The following is a 19,799-nucleotide window of genomic DNA, read 5'->3' as shown; positions in this document are numbered from 1 at the left end:
CTTGACTTGCTGCAACTTAGCATTGATGATGATCTGTTTCTTCTACTTATGTGTGGGAATATGCAATACAACTTGTTTATATCCACAGCACATTCTTATTTCATTGCCAGGTGCACAATGCTCTTTGTCCCTCTTATATATCTTTATTGGTCATTGGGATGAGTGGCAGGAATGCTAATACTATTCAAACTGCCAATGATATAGTCTATTTCCATGCACTTACAGCTCTTCTCACTACAGTTGAACAAGATTGCAACTTTACAAAAACCAATGTCAGATATCGTACTTAAGTAAACTGTAATATCTCCCACTGGTAGCTCTATCTCCTCTTTATTGAAATATATTCAGCTTGGATGTACTGCCAGCTTATTCAAATGGTTATTCTCGTTAATGTCCTACTTTTACCCTTCCCAAAAGGATAGAACCCATGATCTGCTCTGAGCGACCCTATTGCTGTACTATTTATTTTATATGGAGATTATTTAAGTTGTTAGTTTATTAATACAAAAGTCCCAACATTGTGGTACAAGCGCATATTTGCTGAAATACTCATTAACCCTTTGAAGACGCTTAAACTCATAGTCTATAGAGGCCCATTTATCAAGCTCCGAACAGAGCTTGTGGGCCCGTGTTTCTGGCGAGTCTTCAGACTCGCCAGAAACAGCAGTTATGAAGCAGCGGTCTAAAGACCGCTACTCCATTACCCTGTCCGCCTGCTCTGATGAGGTGGACAGGAATCGCCTGAAATCAACCTGATCGAGTACGATCGGGTTGATTGACACCTCCCTGCTGGTGGCCCATTGGCCGTGAGTCTGCAAGGGGCGGCGTTGCACCAGCAGCTCTTGTGAGTTGCTGGTGCAATGCTGAATGCGGAGAGCATATTGCTCTCCGCATTCAGCAAGGTCTTGCGGACCTGATCCGCACTGTTGGATCAGGTCCGCAAGACCTTTGATAAATAGGCCCCATAGTTTCATTGAGCTTTGTGTCTTGATATACATGCCAATGTATGGTGCCTCTTTTTATTATCCTGTTATTTTTGCCTGCTAAATCACCTTGCGAGGTGTGATGATGATGCCTTGTATATGATTGTACCCTTTGTTGGATATAAAATAAAATTAAAAAAAAACAAACACCCCCAGGAGGAGCAATGCTTTGCCTCTGCTAAGCAGGGCACAATCTTTGTGCCAATCAGGAGAGGCAGATACATGAAGTAGTAAAAGTACTGCTGCAGTAGAACCGCTTGGGGATGCACCTAGAATGCAGGATTAAACATATTAGATCCTTTTGTTATTTCATTATTAAAGGAACCGTAAAGTTAAAATGAAATGTTGCAAATTACTTTTCGATTTACTTCTATTTTCTAATTGTCTTTATTCTCTTAGTGTCCTTTATTGAAAAGCATTCCTAAGTAGGCTCAGGAGCAGTATGCACTAGTGGGAGCTAGCTACACATAAATGCCTCTTGCCATTGGCTCACTCAATGTGTTCAGATAGCTTCCAGTAGTGCATTGCTTGCTTCTTTAACAAAGGACAGCAAGAGAAAATATCCAAAGTAATTTTACAATTATTTTTATTTTATTTAATTCTTGTTCCAATTTATCTCCTAACACTCTTTATACATTCCTGTAAACATGTTGTGTGCAAATGTGTTTGTAAAAGTCCACAACATCTGGTTATAAATTGTAAACAAATATTATTTATGAATTTAAAGTGTATAATTTGTAGGATTTATACATTGGAATCTAAAGCAAATTGTGTTTCTCTAACAGAAATGGGGCAAGTTTCCATTGAGGTGATAAAGTTTGGAAACTGTTGGTAAAAACATTTATCTCCATTAAAGTCTATAGAGAATTGTTATGTTACAATCAGTTTTCAAACTTAACAACCTCAATGGAAACTAAGCCCATGGTGTGATAATAAATTAATTTATACAATTACAGAAACATCCGTCTATAAGAAATCAGTAATGTTTTTTTCTTATTATTTTCTGTTTTCTCTTAGGCTGTTACTCAATTAGCGCTTTTCGGAGATATGTCTACTCCGCCTGATGTAACGTCTCCTTCTGTAAGTGCTCAATAGTATAATATATAAATATTTATTTAAGTTCTATTAAAAGTGTTGTTGAGTATAGATACAGGTTATGTCTTAAAAATATATTTGTTACTAATAGGTTAATATGGTGTTGACTAAAACATATTAGGTGATCTATTTGCTACAATCATGTAGATTTTGTGCAGTTGGGTTCTAGTTTTATATTACTTTGAGTCCAACATTAACTTGATGCTAGTAGAATTTTTTTTAGAAAACTCAATAGATGAGAAAAAACTGATGATGAGTGATAGAAACATGTACAAGAAAGAAAAGAGTGTAAAAGAAAGAAAAGAGAACAGGAAGGTTGAGATGAAAGAATAAATTCATAGAAATGTTAACAGATATAAAGGAACTGAACAAGGTCAAAACTAGACCCCACCCCAGGGTAAAATCACAGACCTGACACCCTTGCAATATTCCCTTAAATCCAAATAACTATTTTTTATTTAGGAAATGAAGGAAAAGCATGTTGGTTACTTAGGAGGAAGAGATATTAAATGTAGAAGATGCAGTACAGGTATTGTAGTATGCCAGATAGGAGAGGTCACATGACTATCCTGTCCCTTATGCTTAAATGCTCTTGGTAAGAGCGATCAAGATAATGGATCAGGGTTAGAATTATGTTAGGGCTAGGAATTGTGGTTAGAGTTAACCCCTTGTGGGCAGAGAAGACTGTAACACTTTACCAGCATCTAAGGGGTTATGAGTAATCTGCAACATGCCGGATAAGATGCAGTTTATCAGCATTATGAGTTTCTTCTAAAGTAGCAGCATACAGAACAGATATATAAATTTTAAAATCTTTTGTTACCACTCTGAAGCCATTGTGTTTTTGCCATTTTTAACTAACAAATTCACTACTCATTTCCATCTGTTTGGTTTCAAATCACCCAATACAACAAACACATTGTCTAAGTTGTTTTTGCTAGAAAATCCAGTTCATACACGAGTAAGTCGGATATTCACAAAGTACTGATGTTAGGCCAGCTCATGAAATCCAGTTGCCTTTAGCTAGTATTTTCAAGTTGAAAACTCCATATCAGTTTGGATTTATTTTCATTAAGTCCATAGTAACAACAAGCCAGTAAAACGTTATTTGTTGTATGTAAACATGTATTTGAATAAAGTCTGTTTCAAGTTGATTGAAATTTAGAAATGCTTTACAGCCAATCAGAATCAAGACAAGTTGGCAAACAGGTAGATTTAAATCAGTTCAGATCACTTAAAATGTTTGTTATGATCAGCTGTTTGTAGGAGGAATAACTTTTGTCTAACCTGAAGCTCCCCGCTTGAACCAACATCATATGACTGATTTGATTCAGACCAATGTATATGAACCCAGTATTATTTAGATTACAAACATGACAATGTAAAGCCATTTTTTTTGTGATCTTTAAAATGAACTCAATTTATTGATGAAAGGCATTAAACCTTTAAAGAGTGGAGTGAACTGAATATTTATTACTTAACGTGTTGTCTTACACTTTTCATTTGTGTCCACTACCCATTGGAATGGATAAAAAGCTCAAATAAGATAGAGATGTTTGCATTGTCAATCCTGAGTTAAACATAGGCAAAAAGTGGCTCTGATTGGCGCAGTAGCCATGTTCAGCTATGAATAAGTAGTATATTGCTAGTACAGGGGTGACTTTAACTATGCATTTAACCCCTGTACATGCTGGTGTTAAACACATAAACACAGGACAGCAATATTGCAATTAGAAAATAGTTTAATAGATTAAAGAGATCATATTCCTATTGCATTTTTATGCCCCTTTATACCATATTTCATACAGGTGTTCCTTCTCTTCTTGGAGTATAAAATGTTTCAGATTTCAAATGAAATACTTGGAACTCCAGTGCCAAGTCAGTCAGTTATCTTCATTTTTAAGCAACTGGATGTCCTGAGATTAAATTGGCTTTAACAGAATCTGAGACAGAATTAGCTAAACAATGTCATTTTAAAAGACTTGGAATCCTTTGTTGAAAAGCATACCTATGTAGGCGTAGGATCAGCAGTGCACTACTGGGGCACAGCTGGTGATTGTTGCCTACACTGATATGCCTCTTGTCATTGGCTCACCAATTGCATTCAAACAGGCAGCTCCAGAAAGTCTTTGGAGATGATTTATGTTACCAACAGTTTACACCGTTGACAACAGTAATGGAATATAGAATCATTTGCAAGCATTAGTGCATTGATAACATTTTATCACATTCAAGCATTTTATTTTTGTACTTTTATGTCCTTTTACATGTATATAAAAATGTAAAAAGAAAGTGCGCTGGGCATTTTATTATTACACTATTGTTTGTACACAGCTATAAATTTAACACCTGCAGAGGGATTAAACACATAGTTAAAAAAACAGCTCCAGAGAAGCAATGCACTACTGGGAGCTAGCTGAACATATTAGGTGAGCCAAAGAGACAAATGTGTGTATCCACCAATCACCAGCTAGCTCCCACTAGTGTATTGCTGCTGATGAGGATATGTGCAAATGCTTTCAACAAAGGATACAGAGTACAAAATAAATATATAATAGAAGTGAATTTAACAGTGTATTACAATTACATGCTGTCTATGTTTCTTCACAGTTAATTTTGACTTTCATGTCCCTTTAAAATATTGTATGCCTACATAAAATGTATTAAGATGAACTTTGTAAAACAACATAACAGTAACATGTTATATTAGAGGTTAATTGATTCTAAAAATGGTTTCCTCCTGCCTGAAAAACATGACATTGATAGATGGCTTAGCAAGAAGTTACAGTGCTATTAATTACACATACACCTAAATGTGATTTCTGCTTTAGACATTCATTTCATTTTCTGTAAAATTTCTGGCTTTTAGAGGAGAACAGACCCTTTCTAGGTAGGGAGGGGCTAGCAGGGTGCTGACGTGCTCACAGAAATACTGGCATCAGTTCCAAAGGCAGAGATGACAGATGCCAAGTATAGCTGGTTATTTCTACTGATTGTGTTTGTGTTTTTGTCATTATTTAGGAGTCACAGCTAAATGTTGCACAGAAAGAAAGTTTTCTAATCTCACCCCGAGAGTGCCAGGAATTTGTCATGCGATTAAGTTAAATTAGAAAACACAAGAACATATTTCAAAGGATTTAAATTAAAAGAAAATGTTGTTAATCATATAAAAAAATATTTGGTGTAATCTTTTATGCAAGATGATTCTAGCCCTTAAAAATCTCGCCACAAAGTCTTAAAGAGAAAGTAAACACCTTGAGATTTTTACATAACATGTTTAGTTTTGAGTTATAAAACAACTTTGCAATGCATTTCCCACTTTTCATGTAATTTAGCTCTGAAAAATTAAGCAATATCTAATTCACAAAATCTAAAATGCATCCTGCTGACGTCTCAATGCTAACTCTGCTACATATTTGTAACTATTTGGCTTTATCGAATAACAACTGCTAAAAAATACCCTTTACTAACTTTATGACAGTGGTTAGCCTTGTTGTCTGCAAACTAAAGCACAGATTGGCTCCTACAAATATGGCAAATAGTGGGTAGAGTTTGGTTATTCAAATAATTGAAGTTAAAAGAAAGTTGTTTTAAAAACATTGAGACTCTGCAGATATTATTACATAGCAACACAACAGAAATGTCTTGTAATTACAATGAACTTACTTTTCTTTAAAGTGCCATAAAACAGGTTGAGATCTGTGCATATCCTAAAAGGGATGCTTAAGTAAAAATAGTTTGCATAAAAAAAAATTAAATGGCTGGCAAGTATTTTAACATAATTTTCAAAAATAAGCAAAATGAGTTACATAGCTAAGCTGCCTGGAGCAGCCAACTCCACCCCCCTTATCAGTGTTTAGACACAGGCATTGTATTTCAACTGAGTTCCCAGCTTCTAGGCAGCTCCAGCAGATAATCCTTATTCACTTTTGCATTCTACCAAAACAACAATAGATATAGATACAGCCATAGAAGGAAATGTGTGGGGGGAGTTAGAGCTGTACAATTCAGAAACTAAAAGAAAGGGTTAATGGTGAGGCACTGCAGTATACATTTGCAGGTAAAGTATTTAAAGTACATATTATATTATACTGTCTCTATCCCAACTTGTTTTATGTCCCTTTAAAATTCACTAGTGAAGGTGGGAGGGGAGAATATTCCCTATTCTTTTTCTTTATTTGTGATGTAAATTACAGTTTTCTTTCACACCTGATGTTGTGTAAAGAACAGGACTTGTAAGAAAAAAAAATGTGGGTTCAGTGTCCCTTTAATATAATTAGGACCAGATTACGGGTGGAGCACAATATTGCGCTTTTGCATGCAATATTTGCGCTCTACTCATAATACCAGCGCACGCAAATGTGCGCTGGTATTATAAGTAGAGCCCAATGCGAACCCGACCTAGCGTTCGAATTGCAGGGAAGCTTTGCAATCACGCTAGTGCGCTTCCATAGGCTCCAATGGATGCCTTGTTCTGATGCCAGGAGACACGGCAAAGAACCTAGAGCAGCGTAGGGGGTAAGTCACGCAAAGATGGGTAGCAATTTCAGAATATATTTGTATATGAATATATATATATATATATATATGAATATATACATCTATATTTATGTGTTTATATGTGTAAATACATATATTAATGCATAAATATATATGTATATAAGTAAATTTGTCCATTTACGGGTGCATGCTAAATTTGCGCTCCACTGGCCTCAAATTTTTTATTATGTGTAGAAAAAAACAACTTTGCAAATTAGTTTTACTATTTACTTTAAATAATTTTTGCCCCGTTTTAATTTAATTTCCTCCCCCCGAATCATGTGACAGCTATCAACCAATCACAAAATGCATACACGTATTTACTGTAAATTTTTGCACATGCTCAGTAAATATACAATCTGCTATAAATGGCTTTATTTCTTCTCTGATTTTGAGGCAGGACTGTTTGCAACAGATATGAAGATTTAACATAGTGTCCCTTGGATTTTTAGAGGATAAAACATGTAGAAAGCAAATATATAATAGGAAAAACACAATCCTATGTGTAATGCAAGTAAACTAATGTCAGACCTATCTCCTTCCTTGCTAACCCTTGTCACTAACTGTCTTTCTCACATCTCTTCATGGATGTCCTTTCAAATCTGAGATCCTTATTTTACCCCCTTCTTCTAAAATCTCCACCCCCATCGCTCTATAACTGTCTACAACTCCATCATTACCCCTAACCCGCATGCCTGATGTCTTGGGGTCACACTTGACTCAGATCTTTCTTTCACTCCTCATATTCAGGCTTTGGCTAAATCCTGCCGCTTCCACCTTACAAACATCTCTATAATTAGACACTTCCTTACACAAGACACAACTAAGATTTTAATCCACTCTCTCATATCTTGACCAGTGACGTGCAGTAATAGGAGGCAGGGGAGGCAGTGCCTCCCCTGTCCAATCAGGGCAAAAAAAGATTTAAAGTAATATTTAATAAAAATAAAAAAAGTTTTTTTCTCTTCTATTTTTTTGCCACGCCCACCCCGCACCAAGGGTACCCCCCCCCACCCCCCAATGGCGATTTTACCCACAATCATTTTTATTTTATTTTACTGTGCTTGCGCAGCAGCCAAATTCTGAATAGCATCCATTGTTGCGCAATTAGGAGGCAGTGAGCCGGTCTGCTGCCCTCCATTAATTGCGCAACAATGGATCTAAAATGCAATCCTCTGCTCACTTAGAGCTGCGCCACCCACTGGTGACTCGTCGGGCCCTCAGTAGCTCCAATGGAGGCGGTTCTCAAAACCGCCTCCATGATGAGCTTGATCACTCAGCCAATCAGCATTCAGCACTGCGGGAGGCGTGCCTGCTGATTGACAGAGTGACGTCGCGCCGGGCTTCACTTCAGTTCAGGCGGGAAGTCTGGTTACTGGCAGAGATAGGAGGGAGCTGCTGCTGCAACTGCGTGCCCGTATTGCATTTGCAAAGTGCAATCTCAGTCAGACAGCTGCGCAGTGGTTGGCTCAGTGTGGAGGTCGGAGGTCCTGGAGTGGAGGTAGGTGGAGGACTGATCATCATTGTTGCATTCTGCAGTTTGATCTGCATGGGATAGGCGTTGTGTCTAAGGATTTTTGAACATGTTAAAGGCTTAGCCTTAGGCTGCACAGCTTGATTTGAGGCTTACTGACCACAGTTAGATTTACCAGGTAACCGAGCTGCACTTTGATACACAAGTATTCAGAATGGTCTTTCCACAAAGTGCTGCTATGAGGGCAGAATGTAAATTGCTTAATTGTGCAGATAACTGTGGGTTTTTAGTTGATTTACATTCTGTGCTCATAGCAGCACTTTGTGGAAAGACACGCAGTAATAAGCTTGTTTTGATTCAGATACAGCGCGAGGGAGAATGCAGTTATACTTCACGTGGTGGTTACATAATGTAGTACTAGCAGCTCAATGATTTACAGATTCTGCCGGTATGTGCAGAATAATTCCTAAGTGGTCTCTTGTATGTGTGAGCTACTGAGCTGTGTGGTGGTGAGTGACACATACTATGGCACTGGTGCAATTTTTTTTTTTCCAACTTTTTTTTTCTTGCGCCCCCCCCCCCGCCCAGTAATTAGAAAGTTGTTAGAAAAGTAATTAGAAAGTTGTTTATGGGGTTCTATGTCCCTTTAATTGATTTTTTGTCTTGGTTTCCCATTTATATGTTACCATTCACCAAGTACTTGTTATGCATGCTGCAGAGTAGCACATGCATTTGATATTGCTCCTTTCAGTTAATTTTGGTATATGAAACTGTTTTTGTGCCTTGAACAATGGGGGGGGCCCTAAAAACTGGTTAAGTTAGGGGCCCTACAATTTCTGGCAGCCCTGCTTGTTTCTATTGAGTTGAATATCAATGTGTTCTGGCCACCTCTGTCAGCCAAAGAATTAAAAAAAAACAGAAGCAAATAAATGTAAATAACACAGTATATTCGTGTTAATGTCAAACCACTTAAAATTTACATTCTATCTATCTATCTATCTATCTATCTATCTATCTATCTATCATCTGTTTATATGTCTGTCTGCATATCTGTCTATGTGTCTCTATATATGTCTGTTTATCTATCTATTTATTTATATGTCTGTCTATCTATCTATTTGTAGGTGTATATGTCTGTCTATCTATCTATTTGTATGTCTATATGTTTAAATATATGTCTGTTTATCTATCTATTTGTAGGTGTATATGTCTGTCTGTCTGTCTATTTATATGTCTATAGGTCCTATTTATCAAATGTCTGTCCAACATGATCTGATAAGTAGATCTTATATAACAGATATTGCTGAATGCGGACAGCATTATGCTCTCCGCATTCAGCATTGCACCAGCAGTTCTTGTGAACTGCTGGTGCAATACTGCCCCCTGCAGATTTGCGGCCAATCGGCCGTTAGCAGGAGGTGTCAACCAACCCCGATCGTTTACGATCGGGTTGATTTCTGCCGATTACTGTCTGGCTCCTCAGAGCAGGTGGACAGGTTATGAGCAGCGGTCTTTTGACCGCTGCTTCATAACTTGTGTTTCTGGCGAGCCTGAAAGCTTGCCAGAAACACGGGGCTTCAAGCTCCTTACAGAGCTTGATAAATATGCCCCATCATGTCTGTCTTTCTATTTGTATGTCTATATGTCTAAATAGATGTCTGTTTATCTATCTATTTGTATGTCTATATATCTAAATGACTGTCTATTTATATGCCTAAATGTGAGTCTGTCTATCTATTTGTATGTCTATATATCTATATGTCTGTCTGTCTTTATATTTATTAAATGTATGCATCTTATTGTTAGAGTTTAACCTTTGGGATAAGGATAAGTGAATGTTAACAAATTCAATAAGTATTTGATTTGTATAGCGTACATATTTTTAACAGAATACCCTTTAGTAAATACAAAGGGCTATAACTGGATTCTAAATAGCCTTCCAAATCTCATGTTAGTCTAATGTATCTGTCAAGGTATCCAATTAATGTGCCTTTCTGAGTAAATGTTAAGGTGATATATTATTATGAATATTTCTGTGTATATTTAAATAATGTTCCATATGAGCTCCTACATAAAAAAACAAAACAACTTTAACCCATATCCCAAACCACACAAAAGTATATTATGCTATTAAAATGTGTGTTGCTTAAAGCATAAGAATAGATATCCTATACTCTTTCTAACTCCCAATGAACTTTAACATATCTAATAGTGTATGAACAGTGGTACCTTTAATAGCCATTTATACATTGAAAATTGCTGTGTCCTTAATGTTATCACTGCTTTTTTAGATGTAATAAAGCATTTTGGCATATGGGAGCCTTGGGGATAAATTAGGGCTACAAGCAGCTGTCTTATTAGCTTAGGCAGTTTATCACTGTTGTAGGCTGGTAATGAAATCTACACAACACACTCTAGCTCAGAATCTGAGCACCAAACACCAAATGCAGTTCAAGGGCACAAAGTCTCCTCTTCATTGTGCAGAATTTATACATCAAGCCTCACAATTGTCAATTGGTTACAGTTACTTAAAAAAACACATAAACACAACTGTTTCCTTGTTAGGATTGTTATCTTTTCTTAAAAAAAATCTAGTTATGCTGATTAGCATAATTTACATAAATAATTAAGTCATAAATTAAAGCTTCTAAGGCTATTTTTTAAATGAAAATTTGTTTAAATTTAGATTCCAACACACTTAAAAGAAGTTTCTCCATAACAAACCATTTATTCTTTATTACTTATATCAACCTACATCTTAAAGGGACACTGAACCCAAATTTTTTCTTTCGTGATTCAGATAGAGCATGAAATTTTAAGCAACTTTCTAATTGACTCCTATTATCAAATTGTCTTCATTCTCTTGTTATCTTTATTTGAAATGCAAGATTGTAAGTTTAAATGCCGGCCCATTTTTGGTGAACAACCTGGGTTATTCTTGCTGATTGGTGGATAAATTCATCCACCAATAAAAAAGTGCTGTCCAGAGTCCTAAACTAATAAAAAAAAACTTAGATGCCTTCTTTTTCAAATAAAGATAGCAAGAGAACGAAGAAAAATTGATAAAGGATTAAATTAGAAAGTTGCTTAAAATTGCCTGCTTGTTCTGAATTGCAAAAGAAAAACATTTGGGTTCAGTTTCCCTTTAAGTCAAAATAAACTTTTATGATTCAGAAAAAGCAGCAGTTTTAAGACACTTTCCAACTTACTGTACTTCTATTATCAAATTTTACACAGCCATTAATAGTCACACTTTGTGGGGAACAAGCTCCTACTGAAGATGTGCACAAGCTCACAGGGTATACGTATACTAGTCTGTGATTGGCTGATGTCTCTCACATGATACAGGGGGCTATAATATGGGCAAAAAAATAAATTTGCCAGAAAAAAAAATCTACTGCTTATTTGAAATTCAGAGTAGGTGCTATTGCATTGTATTTTATTATGCATATGTTAATTATGCAATTGTACTGCATTGAGTGGTTCTTTTAAATACATAAAATAAATTAGTTTGAGAATTGGGATTTCTGTGCATGGACTGAAAAATACTATACCTTTTTATCAATTAGTTGATCGAATGGTGTCCCCACCTGATGCCACCAATTCCTGCTATCGGCCAGGAAAGTGGGGACACCTTCTATGATCAACTTTATAGTGACATTTTTGGTAGTTACTTTTTCTAGGCTCTTATTAATTGCATTAAATATATATATATATATATATATTTTTAATGTGTATACAATCATGTTTCATAGCGGTGTGCATATGAGACACCCTTTATTTTTGTTTTTATGATATTTACTTTGAGAAGTTGGTAGCACCAGACTGTAAATATTGTCCATTGCTCTACCTCTGTACATCTAGTTTAAAGTGCCATAAAACATGTTGAGATCTGTGCATATCCTAAAAGGGCTAATTATTGAAAAAATAGTTTGCATACAAAATAAATTGTTTAAAACTTGCTGGAAAGTATTTTAAAATACTTTTCAAAAATAAGCAAAATGTATTACATAGCTATACTGTATGGAGTAGTCTGATCCACCACCCCTTATCAGTGTTTATCATCAGAAACACAGGCATTGTATTTCAACTGAGTTTACAGATGCTTATTTCCTTCTAGGCATGCTCCAGCAAATAATGAGGGTTAAAGTCTTGCATTCTACCAACTCAAAGATAGATATAGATGTAGCCATAGCAGGAATTGTGTGGGGGTAGTTAGAGCTACACAATTCAGGAAACTTAAAAAAAAGGGTTAATGCTAAGGCACTGCTGTATAAATTTGCAGGTAAAGTAATTAAAGTACATTTTATTATATCCTGTCTATATCCCAACTTTTTTCAATGTCCCTTACAGTGCCAAGCTATATATTTATTTCATTCTAAAATTGACACACAAATTGACAGTATACTGTAACAAAGGCACCTAAAAATATACTAAAACTAAAATACCCTAAAAAATAAAAGACCCCTTAAAACACCTATCCTAAAACTAAAGTACTCTGTGAAACACCCCCCTAAAAACCCCTATCCTAAAACTAAAATAAGAAATAAAAACCCCATTAAAATACACCAAAAAATAAAAGACCCCTTAAAACTCCTATCCTAAAACTAAAGTACTCTGAACCTCCCCTAAAAAACCCTATCCTAAAACTAAAATAAGAAATAAAAACCCCTATCTTAAAACTAAAATAAAAATAAAAACCCCTATCCTAAAACTAAAATAAAAAATAAAAACCCCTATCCTAAAAACTAAAATAAAAAATAAAAACCCCTATCCTAAAACTAAAATAGAAATAAAAACCCCTATCCTAAAACAAAAATAAAAAACCCTATCCTAAAACTTAAATGAAAAATAAAAACCCTATACTAAAACTAAAATAGAAATAAAAACCCCTATCCTAAAACTAAAATAAAAAACCCTATCCTAAAACTTAAATGAAAAATAAAAACCCTATACTAAAACTAAAATAAAAAATAAAAAAAACCCTATACTAAAACTTGAGACCCCAAAAAAACCCTAACACTAAACTGAACCCCAAGTTTTATTACTCACCATTCAAAGTCTTCTTCTTTTCTTGATCCAACGTAATCCAAATGGGAAAAGGGGCCCTCTTCTTGTCTTGAAGTAAACCAAATGGTAAACAAAGGAGTCCTCTACTTTTCTTGATCTGACATAATCCATACGCAAAGGGGTTGTGACTGTTAAATAGTGTAAGTAGGGGGTTTATTATAGTTTTGAAAGGCATTTAATTTGTTTAAACCAATTTTGTTAGCAAACCTGACCTGAAAGGGTTTAAAAATTTGGATGAACGATACGTCCAAAGCAAAAATAATTCCGATGCACAGGTCTAATGTTCAGAAAAAAATAAAGATTCTTTGTGAAACACAATAAGCTTAAAATACAGTTCATTTTTATTATTTGTAATGCTTATATTACAACTTTTATTTTCTCAAAAGTCATGAATAAAGTAGGCTTTTCTATTGATTTCTACTAGCCCTAGCTCTTTAACCAGTGGAATCTCAAACTCAAAACCTTTTTACAGCAGAATTCTACCATATAGGACTTACATCTGTGAAAAATGTCAGGTTCCTATCTGGTCCTCCACCAGAGATAATCAACCTGGAAGTTAGGGGAAATGTTAAAATATTGCACTTTCTCATCCCCATAAAAAAATAAAAAGAGTAGCCTCAAACCTGAAATGATCTGCATGCACACTATACTAACCTAGGTACCTCCTAAATAAATTAGAACTGATACTCAAACCTTTCCCATTGTAAATTGACCCTAAACATGGAACTTCCATTAATTTCTATCATTGCATTAGGACTTAAAGGGACAGTCAAGTCCAAAAAACAACTTTTATGATTCAAATAGGGCATGCATTTTTAAACAACTTTTCAATTTACTTGTATCACCAATTTTGCTTTGTTCTTTTGGTATTCTTAGTTTTTTTAGAAGTGTGTTTTTTTGGGTTTTTTCTCCCCACCATGCCCCCCACTTTTCTACCTTTAATAAATTTTTGAGGAAACTCTTTATAGGTTTAGCAAATTAATTTTTGTTAACTTCTTGGAATGTAGGGGGTATCACCTCCCCTATTAAATGCAAGGCTTTTATTCATCATCTCAAAAAATACATACAAATATTGTGTTATTGCAAGAAACTCATTTATCCATAGAGGATGTATTAAAGCTCAAGACTTCAGAGGTATTTGTGTCTCCTTCCACTGCTAGGAAGAAGGGGTAGCTATCTTATTTGCTAAGAATTTTAAATACAAAGTTTTGTATTCTTTTATTGACTTGGAAGTGAGATATATTATTTTGAAAATAAAAACTAGTGGTATATATACTCTTTGCAATGTATACGCTCCTAATTATCTAGATCCAGTGGCGGCTCATGGGTTATTCAAATGGGGGTTCACGGACCAGTTATGTAAAAAAAAAAAAATATATATATATATATATATATATATATATATATAGATAGATAGATAGATAGATAGATAGATAGATAGATATAGATATACCGTATATTACACACACACACACTGTATATTAAAAAATAATATATATGCAGATTTATATTCACTTAGAACTGTGAATCTAGACAGTAGAGATAAATTCTGGGGGGAAATAAAAAATCCAGTTACTACGACCCAATTTTTATCTAAGATTAACATCCCAATTTCAGACAAAGAAATTCTGGATACCATTGATGCAATTTCTTTAAACAAAACGCCTGGGCCGGATCTTTTGCCTAACGAATTTTATAATATCTTGAAATCAAATATTACCCCATACTTGAAAAATATTTCATTGATGAGGACCCTTGTTCAAACGCCTTCTCTCCATCCTGGACCACATTGATCTTGAAGAGTGCCAATTGCACTTCTTAATTTAGATTAGGAAATTCTAACATCAATGTTGGCCAATAGACTTCAAACCCCTTTAAATCAGGAGATTAATTTAGATCAAGTAGGATTTTTGAAGGGCACAAATTCTTCAGCAAAATTAGAGAATTGTTTCTCATTCTAGAATATGGGGTCAATTTATTATTGTGTGGACGGACATAATACGATGTAGCGTATCATGTCTGCCGCACATCGATAAATGCCGACAGCACATGCTGTCAGCATGTATCATTGCACCAGCAATTCTTGTGAACTGCTGGTGCAATACTGCCCCCTGCAGATTTGCGGCCAATCAGCAGCTAGAAGGGGGTGTCAATCAGCCTGATCGTATTCGATCGGGCTGATTGCTGTCTGCCACCTCAGAGGTGGCAAACGAGTTAAGGAGCAGCAGTCTTAGGACCGCTGCTTCTTAAAGGGACATGAAACCAATTTTTTTTCTTTCATGATATAGAAAGAGCATGCAATTTTAAACAACTTTCTAATTTACTCCTATTATCTAATTTGTTTTATTCTCTTGATATTCTTTGCTGAAAAGCATATCTAGATAGGCTTAGTAGCTGCTGATTGGTTGCTGCACTTAGAAGCCTCGTGTGATTGGCTCACCCATGTGCATCGCTTTTTCTTAAAATAAGGATATCAAAAATGAAGCAAAATAAATAATAGAAGTAAATTGGATTGTTGTTTAAATTTGCATTCTCTTTTTTAATCATGAAAGAAAATTTTGGGTTTAGTGTCCCTTTAACTTCAGCTTCAGGCAGAACTGAAGCAAAATGGGTCAGAAGCAGCGTCTGCTGCTTCATAAATCGACCCCTATATCTTAAGGAATTAACAGAAAGGCCTGGTCTGGAAGATCCCACTGTTATCTCCTTGGACGCAAAGAAGGTGTTCAACTCGGTCCAACATGATCATATGTTCTTTTCTTTTTTTTGGATAAATTTGGTTTCAGAGGTCCCATTTTGCAATTTGTGAAAAATATTTACAATAAACCTAAAAGTTCACTTTTGATCAAAGGCCAACTAACTCAGAATATGTCTTGATCAAGGCATGTGTTAAGGATGCCCGCTTTCACCTCTTTTATTCATTATTGTTATTATAGTTGTAATATATGCTGACACCTTATACAAATTATTGACATGTTTAGTACATTTTCATGTTATAGGGTTAACACAACTAAATCAGAATTTTTCTTGGTTAAGCAAAAACCCTAATCCTTCTCTTTCGAACCCCTTTAAAAACTGCAACAATCTCTTTTAAATATCTTGGGATATCTATTTCACTAGACCCAAAGGACTGGTATAACTTAAATATCATTTCTCTATTGACTAAAATTAAGGAGGACTTGAAACGATAGCATCATTTTCCATTACCTCTCTCTGGGCGAATTTCTCTTTTTAAAATGATTTCCTTTCTTAAGATCCTTTATATAATACAAAATGTTCATATTTTTCTCAGAAGGAAAGATCTTCAAACTTTGCAATTGGGCATGCTACATTTCATTTGGCAGGGGAGAAAACCTAGAATAGCTTTAAAGAAACTCTTTCTACCTAAAAATTATGTTGGGTTCGCTTTGCCAAACCTCCACCTATATAGCCTCGTCTCTTTGGGGAAAGTTGTGATAGGATGGTTAGCAAATTCAGATTATTTCTCACCACTAGATCTAGAAACAAATATAATACATCCTTATTCACTGAACTCACTCCGTCACTGTCATCCAAAGTTTTTTCCCAAAAATGTGAAAAATTTTACTTCCATTTATAATATTTTATTAGCGTGGCAAAAGTTTTGTCTTTTCTTAGGCCTCAACCATAATATTTCCAAACATAAAACAAAATAAAAACGCTTGTGCAATGTTAAATGCTGACAGCATAAGCTGTCGGCATTTAGCGAGGTTGAGGTCTGCTCGACCTGATTGTAGACCAATGACAACTATACAAAGAGAGAGAAGGGCTCAGTCAGGAACGAACAACAGCTCAGCAGCTTTTTATTTGTTAGGTCACCACCTGGGAGCAGCCTCTTTTTGCACAACTTTTCCTTTCACAGAGGAGAACTTTGTCTAAAAAGGACAGTGCAGCCTCAAAATACTGGGCAATCAACCCTGACTGAAAAACATGCCAACCACTGAAGATAATTTCAGCCTTCTGTGGGGCTTGTCAGTGAGGTGCAGCCATATCCCTCTAGCCAAATTGGCCAGGAAGTCCAAGTCCAGTTTCCCCTATCACCCTTAGGGAGACTTTCCCCAGGGTAATAATACAAGTATGCAAAGAGAGAGAATAACTCAACCGGAAACCAATGACAAAACAACCCCTAAATATTTTCTTCTTAATATGAATTGACTATTCGCTTTAAAAATGTTCTCTTCTTATTTTCAGGGTATATATCTCAGTTTTGTGCCATACTTGATGCATTGGCCTCTAGTTATCAATGTCTGTCGGACCAGATCCGACAGATCGGATCAGGTCCGACAGACATCGCTGAAAACGGCGAGCAATACGCTCGCTGTATTCAGCATTGCACCAGCAGCTCACAAGAGCTGCTGGTGCAACGCCGCCCCCTGCAGACTCACGGCCAATGGGCCGCCAGCAAGGGGGTGTCAATCAACCCGATCGTACTTGATCGGGTTGATTTCTGGCGATGTCTGTCCGCCTGCTCAGAGCAGGCGGACAGGTTATGGAGCAGCGGTCTTTGTGACCGCTGCTTCATAACTGCTGTTTCTGGCGAGTCTGAAGACTCCCCAGAAACAGGGGCCATCAAGCTCCTTACGGAGCTTGATAACTAGAGGCCAATGTCTGATATTTGAACCTTAATAACAAAATAATTTCAAGAGTTTTAAGAGGAAACATATTCCCAATAACACTATCTAACATATTCCTTATTCACAGGAGGTTTTTTGGGACATGGGGATTGGAGATTTGGGGTGGTGTCCCACCAGTGTATTTGAATGGATACACAGCAGAAAGGATTAGTGTACAGAGTGTGGGATCACACATGCCATATTTTACCGACATAGTCAGTATTTTTAAGGTTCAGGTCAAATTTTTAAATAAAGATTAAATATGTAAATTAATATGCTATCTTGGTAAAACATCTTCTAAGTGTATTGGAATCTAATTGCAAACAAATGATCATTTAAGTTTAGTTCCTCATTTATGATATGTAATTATTTATGCTAATAAATGCTAATGAGTATGGCTGGTATTTTTTCCAGAAAATGTGGCAACCATAGGAATGTGTAGGGTTGAGTTAGAAAGCAGGCATATCGGGAAAACCATGACAACTGTGCAATATACAGGACGATTGAGAAGTTTGATATAAGCAGAAGAATAAGCGCACTAGAAAAATGTAAAGTAAAAAGCTAAAATGTAACCATACTAATGCTCATTGACTGCTATTTAATTCTTGCTAATGCTTATTAGTTGATAGGTACTTCCTGCTGATGCTCACTTGTAGATAGGTAATTCCTGGAAAGCTCACTGGTTAACAGGTATTTCCAGCTAAGTATCATTGGCTGATAGGTGCATCCTACTGATGCTCATTGGTTGAAAGGTACATCCAGCTATAAGAAAATAAGAATGAATCCAAAAAGTCCCAAAATAGAGAGGACTGGCTTCAAGAGTAAAAAACTAACTTTTATTGTATCCATTTAAAATCACAATAGTACAAGCATCAACATCATTGCCATAAGTAATAACCAGCCCGAAAAAAAGTATCCAGAGGATCCTACATGTTTTGTGCTTTGTCAGGGATATAAGAAAATAAGCATTAGAAGGAGGTACACAAATGATACTGGCATGTTAGTTTAAATTTACATTTAAACATCTGTTACCTCATATTTAACAACATTTTAAATGCTTCTGTTTCAAATGAATGATACAATATTTTATACAGAGTACATAGTTATTTCTTGTTTATTATACAGATCAGTCTGATGAAGAGGTCCAGACATTTACCCAAGGGTAAAGGCAGTTTTGATAAAGATGCAGCAATGTTAGGGTGTTTGGTTTACAAAATGTGCTGTGTATAATACCATAAAAACACAGAGGAACTGACAAATACAGATGATGTGTTGTGACACATTAGTGTTGCGAAGATGCCTCATGTTACACAGTCATATTAGCTGTAAAAAAAGAGTTGTGCTGCACCAAACCCAACAACTTTGATCAGGGCTTAAAGGGAAGGGGGTTAATAGATATTAGCGCAGGGTCGCTAGTCTTAAAATGACATGCTATAATCATCACATGTAATTTGTTGACCACTGTGGCCTTTTAAATGTTTTTCTGCAAAGCAATGCCTTTCCTTCCTGAAAGAATGCCTGTCAAATGCTTCCTTTTCCAGGGACTGTGTTGGTTTTTGGCATCCTGCCCTGTGGTTTAATTGTTCCAGGAATTTATAGCATATTATAAAAATTTGCTTCAATATGTGGAGTTGTCATAGAGGCCAATTTACACTTACATTGGAACAAAAGAATAAAACATGAACTCATTTAGAGAACTTACAACAGCAAATCTCCTGAAGTTTACCTGCTGCATTGAATGATACAATATTTAATATTTTGTGCACCTTGTTGGTGTAATAGAGTGAAGAGGAGTGGCTGGAGCTATATTAACTATTGGTTGGTGTGGTCGATAGCCATAGCCTGCCTGCTTGATTGCTCTACTGCAAAATGACCCTGGATTATTTATGTATTTATTTAATATTGGTAATTGAATGGAGAGTCATACACAAACAAGAAGCCTACAAAACATTATTTTTAATATTTTTAAAATGTAATATATCATGACACAGCTTTGTGTCTGGTGAGGGT

The 19,799-nt window shown here is 35.7% G+C and overlaps 1 protein-coding gene across 1 annotated transcript in view; it reads left to right on the top strand.

Moving 5' to 3' along the window:
* DAB1 (DAB adaptor protein 1) overlaps positions 1–19,799 on the top strand; it is a 411,660-nt gene that overhangs the window by 340,717 nt on the left and 51,144 nt on the right. The window contains exon 10 of the mRNA XM_053694085.1: positions 2,001–2,063. Within this exon, the coding sequence (XP_053550060.1) occupies positions 2,001–2,063 (63 nt within the window). The remainder of the gene's footprint in view (positions 1–2,000; positions 2,064–19,799) is intronic.

This window comes from Bombina bombina, chromosome 10, assembly GCF_027579735.1.
Source record: "Bombina bombina isolate aBomBom1 chromosome 10, aBomBom1.pri, whole genome shotgun sequence".
Taxonomy (NCBI): domain Eukaryota; kingdom Metazoa; phylum Chordata; class Amphibia; order Anura; family Bombinatoridae; genus Bombina; species Bombina bombina.
This window is presented reverse-complemented; position numbering and strand designations above follow the sequence as displayed.